This window comes from Limulus polyphemus, unplaced genomic scaffold (genome assembly GCF_000517525.1).
Source record: "Limulus polyphemus unplaced genomic scaffold, Limulus_polyphemus-2.1.2 Scaffold4, whole genome shotgun sequence".
Classification (NCBI taxonomy): domain Eukaryota; kingdom Metazoa; phylum Arthropoda; class Merostomata; order Xiphosura; family Limulidae; genus Limulus; species Limulus polyphemus.
The window spans coordinates 1,646,501-1,656,515 of record NW_013665614.1 but is presented as its reverse complement, the minus strand read 5'-3'; the positions used below and the strand labels follow the sequence as shown (position 1 = coordinate 1,656,515).

Here is a 10,015-nt window from a genome sequence, read left to right as displayed (position 1 = left end):
GTTGTGGTCTTTCTTATATGTATTGCGTTATGACGTTTTGTGAAAAATCTGTACGTGATGGTGAAAAATGGATACCATTTTCGGATTTAGCGTACATGAATTACTGTAGAACATATAAAACTTTCAATACAATAAAACCATCGCAAGCCTGTGTTACTGCAGTTCTTATTTAATCTTCATACATATTTTTTTCAAGGGAGATTTTTTAGTGTTGACAAATTACATCTCAACTATGCAGCCACGTGTATTTAAAGTAGTAAGGCTTGTGTGTTTGAAAAAAAGATTAATAAGTTGCTCTGCAAACCTAAATATCTTCCTATGTAGTCATAAAAGAGGTCCCAATGGCTGCACGTCTGAACTAGATTTGGACTGGTGTCTTGTGTTCAATCTGTTTTCATTTTTGTATCGAAAGTTCCGCCAATTGGTGAAGCTGGAAAGCTGTGGTCAATTTTTCCAATTAATCTTTACAGGTGATCTCATAGTTAAGGTGTAAGTTCTAGCGATTATTTTTAATAATGGTGCTGTTTTGAAATTAGGCATTTGTTACACGTGTCTTGTGGTAGATTGGCTTGTTGACTGAATACCTCCGCCATGACACCTGGGAATGTCCATACAGCATTGTTTTATATCACTGGGAATTTACACGTGCAAAAACTCCACAGATAAGTCCTATTCCCAATATAGTAAATACAATCAACACCACAATGTTTTTGCCGTAACACGAGACTATCAGAGTAAAATGGTTGTATTCATGCTCATTTGTTAGGATTTCGTTGGTGTTTCGTTTTTATCAAAATACTGTGGCAAGCATTTTGGGGGAGGATGTAAAGTCTGTATACACCACTTGTTCTAAAGTACTATCATTCATTTAGAAAGCACATTGAATACGCCTCACAGATGATGCACGTTTACTTGTGGACGTAATATATTCTCTGTAAATTTGTTACAAGTGTGTTTTGTAGTAGTTTCTCATAGTTCTAATAAATAAACATTTACCATGCTACAACTACTGACTAACCTTGAATGTTCTCATGCAGAGTACACTGTACGTGGCCAAACATTGTGATTACTACACGTAATTATTATTTTTTATACTCCAGCAGTCTATAATGTCTTCCCTCAAATTGTAAGACTAAAATTCAGGGTTCGACCTCTGCGGCGGGCACAGTGCTGATAGCACATTTTAGTGTTCGGTAATATAATAAATATATCAAATTTAGGTTTACCTAAACTTTTGCAATCGATATATCCATTGAAATATACATCGAATAAACCTGAATAAATAAGACTGGCGGTATTTTATATGTGTAAACAAATACTAAAAATACGTTGTTTTATATTACTTAATAAATCGGTGCAATTTCCGAGTCTTCCCCCAAAATAAAAGAAACAGTAAAAGAGTGAAAAAAAATGCTGAATTGATGAAGATTCTTCTACTTATCAAAGTGACGACAACAAAATGAGAAATGTAGAGCACACTGGGATTAGTGATTATGGAACTGTAAATACAGAAATAAATTATCAAAAAATCCAAACGTTTGCTTTAGGATATTTCATTTCTTGCTGTACAAAAAATAGTTTATGGTTGTAAGCCCGGGAGCTTATAACGCTAAAAATCGAGTTTCCTTATAAGCGATGTGCACAGCACTGGTAGCTCATTTGTAGCTTTGTGCTTAATAACAAACAAACCAATGTATAGTGTTGCGTGAAGTCTTCGAAATAACGAATTTTATTTTATCAGGATAATTTTAAGGTTGGAAGTTTGATTTAGTTTCCTACCTCATGGCAACTTCTATAATATTTTAAGAGGGTTCGTTTTGCTTGTTTCTGAGAAAAGAACTTAGGCTTTTTATAACGCATTCTGTAAAAAAGTGGTTTCGTAAAAAGAACTTCTGTATTTTACACTCACAAACCTGGTGCTTTATCGCAAGAAAAGTCATGGGTCAAATAATTCTTAAGATTACGCACCTACATGTTACGACCACAAGATTGGCCTAGCCTGCTGCATTTTGGAAATTAACCGGGATTTTCCCAATTATTTCTTGGTTACGCTTCGACAGTAAGTTCAGAATTGTTTTAAACTCATGACACAGTACTCTTCGTTTAAAGAACGTTTCAAAAGATACAATATGGGAAGACGAATGATTTAGACTCCCAAAAGTCTTTAAGAATAACAGTGGCAGGACAATGAATAAAGGTATTTCTTTTCAGTCTAGGGGGTGTTTATAATACAAATCAAATACAAGGCAAAGGGGGTGTTTTTGCCTTGTATTTGATTTGTATTATAAAGAGAAAACGTTGTCTAACAAGTCATCTGAAATTGTAAATGAAAATAACGTATATAAAAACCTGGTTTCACATATAGACGAATACGACTTTTAGAGGATTGGCGCATTAAAAGTATTTAAAAAGACACGAGCACAGACTGTAGATGTACAGGAAAAAATGGGATAGTAAGAGCGCGGTTTACTTCGCATACGTCTTTCTTTTTGCATAATTTAATTATCTAAACTCAAATCGAATTTTTGACTATTTATGTTATCCAGCTAAGTATTCTGCTTAAATATGACGTGGCCCGGCATGGTCATGTGGTTAGGGCGCTCGACTCACAATCTGAGGGTCGCGGGTTCGAATCCCCGTCACGACAAATATGCTCGCCATTTCAGCCGTGAGTGCGTTATAATGTGACGGTCAATCCCACTATTCGTTGGTAAAAGAGTAGCCCAAGAGGTGGTGATGATTAGCTGCCTTCCCTCTAGTCTTACACTGCTAAATTAGGGACGGCTAGCGCAGATAGCCCTCGTGTAGCTTTGCGCGAAATTCAAAAACAAACAGATATGACGTACTATAAATAAATACGTATAAATACAATGAGAATAGGATAAGTTTTACGTTCCCTCGTCATTTGACCTTCATACCCACGTACTTGTCAGTTCTCACGCAGAAGTGTGGTTTAAGATGTACAAATAATTCAACAAAATTACTATAGTATGGGTGATACAAGCTCTTTCAACACCTAAATATAACATTGATTTTGTACTTTAAAACAGAATGAATGGTCGTCGAGAAGACCCAGACACTTCCATAGGTTAAACTCTACGCAGGTGCAGGAAGTCAAAATAACAGCCCTCTACTCGCACTTTGAATTCTTCTAATACCAACAAACATACCAACAAATTAGGGAAGCCCCTAGGCAATACTTGACAGTGCAAAGAATGCAGGACTGGTTTTATCGACCTGTTTTTTCTAGGCTATCTTCACTCGTTATTGCTCACACATCCCAATAAGGACGTATAACTTACTGACAGTGGAATTCTTGCAAAATATTGAACAGAGAGCGCCATCTCATGAACATTCTTCTATACTAGACTGGATTATCCAATAAGTTGTCTTGTTGCACATCTTCTGTCATATTTTGGAAACTTTTACGAAATTCCTCTATCCAAAGACAAGCCACTGCAGTTTATTTGTATAGATTTTGCCTGTATTGCCGTTATTCATACAATGTGAAGTACAGGTTAACTAATATTGGATTTCTTGCACAGATATAGAAAGTCGAGTTACTTTTGCTTTTAGGGTAAATCTGTGTTTTAATATTTTATGATACAATGAAATGCTTATTTTACGATATTTCGATTAGCAGTAATTTAATAATGGTTACCACCTGACGCTACCTTATTCAAAAGCCATCAATTATCTCTGTTTCAGGGTCTGAAGATGCAAGCGAAGTCATCAAATAAGTAATTACAGGCCTGATATCTAACCATGATCGTTCGCGACAGTCCTGGATCATCTGGCCCGAAAGAAGTGGATGACGGGTTCCGTGTGCGATATCTTGGAAGTGTTTTTTTCCCCACCAGAAGAAAGAAAGTGAACATGCGAACTTTACAAAAGCCGTTACTGGACCTTTACACTAAGTCCAGAAGAAGAGGAGAAGACCAACGCAGTGTCCATCCCCTGGCATTGACTCAGCACCTTCTGCTATCTGATTATGGACTAGTGGTGGCTGAAAATGAAGAAGACCAAGAGACAGGAAACCGTGAGGCCGTAGTTACAAAAGTAATTACTCCAATATCTGGGATCATTATTTGGGCTTCAGTTCGTTTTCACACTAAAATACTGAAAAGAAGAATGTTTGGAGCGGCCTTCGTTCCCTTAGCTTGCTCAGATGCGGTCATGGACAAAAAAAGCTATGTCCAACTAGCGAGGAAACACCGCTTTTTGGTGAGTTTAACCCATCCATCTCTTTTCGTATGTTTTCTACGAGGTGTCGGTTCTTTAAAATCTGTGGAGTGTCATGCTTTTGTCTGTGCTAGTACTGAAGATGCCATGACTATTTGCTCCTTACTAGACAATATTAAACAAACAAGTGAAATAATTGGTTCGATGGAGCTTTTTGTCGATGATAGAAGCAGCAACCGAACATCTGGAAGAGTTTTTTATAGCCACAACACTCTCATGCCTGACACGGAGACGCCATCAATTATTAGTCATTCAAATTATAACAATGAGAGAAAGATAAATCACCAATCTCAACAGCTCAGGGCCTCAAAGTGGAGGAACATTTGGACAAAAAAAACAGATCTTGAAAATTATTATGAAAATGAAATGAGTCATATTTCTTCGTCTCCAGATTCCAATAAAAGATACATTCGAAATAGTCATGGAATTACAGAAGAAAAGTCGGAAAAGGCTATTCCTGTATATCCTTTGTATAGGAAAAGACACGAGGAGGGCTACAATAGAAGCAGATCATTTGAAAGACTAACAGACAAATCCAATGGACCAGATGATGGTAATATTAAATTAGTGTCATGTAACAATCTGATTGATGGTCATTTTTCACTAGAAAATAGACATGAAAATGTTTCTGACCAAATGAACAAGAATTCAAGTCGCACAAGAAGCTGCAAAAATGACAATATAAAAGAATCTCTACAGAAACGTTCGCGTCATAACACCAGACAAGAGTTGCAAAATCGAAGTAAATCTTTGGACAGAATCTATTACAATGATGTTCATTTCACATCCGATAGTGATAGAAATATGACTAGCATTAACCGCTGTCGCTCAACTGAAAGAATTGAAAATGCACTCTCGTCATCTAGAGATTTACCTCGCGAAAATCTTATTGAAAAACAAAATCAATTGGACGGAGGGATTTGTGATACTATTTACAAGAATAAATCCTTCACACTTTCCAATACCGAACCAGAACGCTTAGAAAACCTTGGCAACAGATTTTGTTGCAATCAAAATAATGATAACAATTCTATCAACCAAAGAAAATCCACAAATAATGAACTCCGAAAAGACTTTTTGCCCCAAGAACATGACCGAAGACACATCTGGAACGTGATACAGAAGCACAATGATGTTCATAATATAAAACATCCAACAGGTAGACCAGAAAGAAATTATGATATATATACTAATACGAATCTCATTTCAGAACAAGCTGTTCATAATGTCCCAATAACAATTATAAATAAAGTCCAATCGGCTTATGAAATAAAAGATAATAGCCAGCAAAGTTCAGAAATAAACACAAGAACATCAGATGTGGAAGGTGAGAGTGATTCTCAGTATTTATCTAATATTACACAAAATAATGCTTTAAAAGGTAGTTGTAAAAGTGACATTGATTTCAGATTGGAGAAATTTTTAGGCAATGAAAATAATGACGTTTACAATCATTCCTTGAGTAATAGAAAAAAGACTAAAGGATGTCGAAAAGCTGAGGAATTGACTCATTCACCGAATCAGTATTTCGTAGATCACTGCATTTCCAATTATGAAATTGAGGAACTTTCAAGAGATTATGCACCATTAACATCACTTACTGAGATTTTAACAAATAGTGATCAGAAAGAAGAAATGGAGCTTTCGGAGACGATAGATTTTAGCAGCGAGAGTGAATATTCTGAGTTTTTTAGAGGCAGAAGAGAATATGTGAATGAAGTCTTCACAAGAGATACTACACACAAAGATTATGATGATAATAGGAGAAACCCTAGTAGAAAATGCAGAAAAGATGAAAAATATATTAATAAACTTCAGACTCATGCTGATGTTCATGAATCGGGAAAATTTTTATCTGTAAGACACAATGAAATGAGAAAATGTCGTCTGGATAAGAACAGCCACGGCAATACAAAAATTACAATAAAAGTACCTTACCAGAAAAACCTTCAGACGGAACAAGCTGACCTTATGCAAAACGAAACTTCATACTTACCATCTAGTGTTCGTACTTACAACACAGGTAACAATACTAAAAATTGGGCCACTCTAAGTCAATTGTCGGATTCTACGTGTCAAGGCTCAATGACCTATAATGGAGTAGCGACGTTACCGATGACTAAAATGTCTAACCATTATCAAAAAGCAAATCGATTTTCATCAGATGACCATCTCCAGAGAAGACCCAGTTTTCTTACTAGTCTAAAAAAATTCAGTCTAAAATCCTTTAATCGTGCCAAGAAGAAACTAATGAACTTTAGGTCAAAACTGAGGGAACATCTCAGAGGTAGAAAGGGATCGGATTGTTCTGAGGACTCAGCTTATGACACATCAGAGGTGTGTTTCAGTCCTCAAGGAAACCAAATCATTAAAACTCGGAGAAAAAAGAAGAGGCAACTGTCCTGGAGTTTTCATGACCTGAGGTCTAATTTGCCGTCCAAAAACTTCTCAAGACAGCAGCATAGAAGTAGGAGCGGAGGATCAGCTCTGAGTGGCTCATCTACTGGCGAACTGTCTCGAAAAGAGAAAAGAAAAGGAATAAAGCACCGAAGGCGTCGGCGTGGCACTGGAAGTAGTGGTTCTTCTGACTCTGGCGTGGAAGAATATTTTTCAGATTATTCTGGAGTTATCAACAATAAATATAAGAGGCCGGATTCAGAATTGGAAAATATGGCTACACAGGTAACCCTAGTCAATGTGAAACATGGTATGAGCCAGAGGAAGTTCTGGCAATGGTCTCGAACAAATCTTCAAGATGAACTAGGGTATATACCATAAATGAACAGAATAAATGTTGGGTGACTGAAAGTGTCTGTAAAGTGAAACACTGGGAAATGTACCAGTGTGTGAGTATAAAATAGTTAAAATTTCTCGGAAAGAAGTGTTTGTTATGTTAAACACAAAGCCTTCGAGAAAGAAAATACAGCCAAGAATATTTATTACTAATAAAAACACGTCACAGGTTGTTGTTTTTTTCTTGGAGTTAGGACGTTATTAAAAACTATTTGTGAATATGAAGATGTGTAAACTAGTAATTTTCTATGCGCATGTGAGAAAAACTAGGATTCGGTAGTCTTTTAATCTGTTATTCTAAATTATTGCTCTCAAAGTCAGAAGTGATTCGTGATGATCCTTACGAAACTTTTCTGGGGCACACATTAGTGTTAATTAAGGCCTTTAAATGCTATGTAATGCACTATTTCTTAGTATATAAAAACCCTACTTAACGCCATTCAACTTACATGATTTTGATTTTACATCTTATGCACAGAGATTAAAAATCATCCTAGTTAATTATATATACCGTGCTCTTTTTTTGAACTGTTTCATGTGTTGTTGTTTTTTGTAATAAAATCCTATTCAACACATTGCTAGAATCATATTCTCAGTTTTCTTTAATTCATATTTCCATAAATCGATTTTTTTTCTCGCGATAGTCAAGAAATGTATCATTTTTTTCAACATTTTTATAGTTTCTTGTTTTTAGTTTTAATACATTAGCCTAAGAGAACGAATCACTAATTAACTACGAAGTTGTTTTTTTTTTCAAATAAAGATCTAAAAACCAAGCGCAGTTCTTATTGAATTAAATATATATTATTAAATTTCCTTATTTTATCGTAGGTAATTGTACTTGTTAGTTTAACAAAACAAATTGTTTTTGCATAACTACTCGTTGACAAAACGAAAAATAGAACAATAAGTTGCTTAAAATTACCAGTATTACAACAATTAACTAGATTTAAATACCAGTATTACAACAATTAACTAGATTTAAATACCAGTATTACAACAATTAACTAGATTTAAATACCAGTATTACAACAATTAAATAGATTGAAATACCAGTATTACAACAATTAACTAGATTTAAATACCAGTATTACATCAATTAACTAGATTTAACAAATTACTACAAAGAGGATATATAAATATATAAATTGGAACTCTTATTCTTAATGTTAACCCAAACTATTGATATGCATTTATATAAGTATTTATAAAAATACATTGTATAACTTAATACTTTACTTTTTATTAAGTAACACCTAACTGAGAAGATTAATATTTTCATACAGAAAATATATTTTACACCCTCATCTCCTTACGTTATGTACTCGCATACAGGATTTTGATGACATATCTTAATGGTAACGTTCAAGAAGAACCCTTTCCTTACCTCCACTCCCGAGCGATCCCTAAAAAATAAAGCAAAGGTTGTTTTTACTTTTTATCTCTTTCTATTGATCTGTATTTGTTTTGTGTGAATATTTGTGTACCTATATAAACCATGTGAAAAACAGACAATGTATTTAATCTATATCCCGCTTCATTATCTCCGACGATTCAGAGTATAATCTAGGTAACCTCAAACCTTTAATAACTGTAAAGGAAGATTTTATGGGTTCCGAAAACGTGAACTCTACTTTTAGAAAGAATGAAAAGGAAGACTTAATGGTCTTATGTACATTAAAAGTGTCAATACCATAAAATGACATCTAACTTTCAGTTAATTTCTCCGAAAGGGGACCGAGGGTGGCCTGGAGGGGGTCATCTGTTTTAACCACTTGCGCTACTATACACTGGTATGTTGTCTGTCAGTCAGTTAGTAGACACTAAAATAACGTCACATATGGAATGCTAAACGTTGCAGTTTGTACTGTCGTGACGTCAGTAAAACTAGCGCATGCCACGAATCGCGAAAAGCAAGAAATAAAAATATTTGTAACTCTTGAAACAGAACACTTTCGGGAACCCTGCGGAAGTACATCTAGTATATATTTAGTGTGTTAAACAACATTTCAATAACACCTAGTACGCACTGACATAATAGGGACAACTAAACTATAGAGGACACGAGTATAAAATATGAGATGAAAAGTGTATGATTTTCTGTCAATTTAAATAATTCATTTATAGAACCCGTATCGAGGCCTGTTAATGTCCCAATGGATGTGACACTACTGTATGTAAACTACAGACGAAAATCAAGCTTTTATAACAGCATGTACCTGAAAATGTGCAAAATTAATAATTTGTTTAACACGAAAAATTTGGTTTTAGTTTCGTAATTGTGCATGCATAAGTATCGGCCTTCGCGTCATTTTCAAAAACAAAAAGATATATTAAAATGCAAATTCTTAGTGATGTGTAACGAGGTGCTGTGGGACTACCCTGTGACAAGGTCATTAATGTGATTCAAGATCATGTCCTACGGAGATTTTATTAATGTGCATCTTAGACCTAAAATGTCAATGGTAAAGGTGTAGCCAATAACAAGTAAAACATTTTAAATTAAAGTCGGTCTTCAGGAATAACAGTTATAGTTACAAGTGCATCACTTCCCTACATATGGACTTGTACCACAACAACTCGGAGTCCATTATTACACAAACCAAAGTTTGAAGTGTAAGGTAAAAAATAAGCAAAACATTGCATCTTTGAAAAGTCCAAAAGGTTTAAGAGTAATGATATAACACCCACTTCCAGAAGTTGACCATGAATGACCTCAATGATAATGTCACAGGTAAGCCCACAACAATTCTTTTCACATACCTTTCATTTCTGAAATTATTTCCCTGTAACCGGACTTTTGAATCATATAGTATAAGAATGACTAACACAGTGTGTTCAGGGTCGGATACAAATCATATAGTATAAGAATGACTAACACAGTGTGTTCAGGGTCGGATACAAATCATATAATATAAGGATGACTAACACAGTGTGTTCAGTGTTGGATACAAATCATATAGTAGAAGGAATGACTAAC

General features: G+C 35.0%; 1 protein-coding gene across 2 annotated transcripts in view; it reads left to right on the top strand.

The window, feature by feature from the left end:
- Positions 1 to 7,542, top strand: part of LOC111089202 — a 21,610-nt gene extending 14,068 nt beyond the window's left edge. For both annotated transcript variants that reach the window (XM_022401304.1, XM_022401263.1), the window contains one exon: positions 3,709 to 7,542. In XM_022401304.1, the coding sequence (XP_022257012.1) occupies positions 3,766 to 7,020 (3,255 nt within the window). In that variant the 5' untranslated portion in view covers positions 3,709 to 3,765 and the 3' untranslated portion in view covers positions 7,021 to 7,542. The remainder of the gene's footprint in view (positions 1 to 3,708) is intronic.
- The last annotated feature ends 2,473 nt before the right edge of the window (positions 7,543 to 10,015 follow it).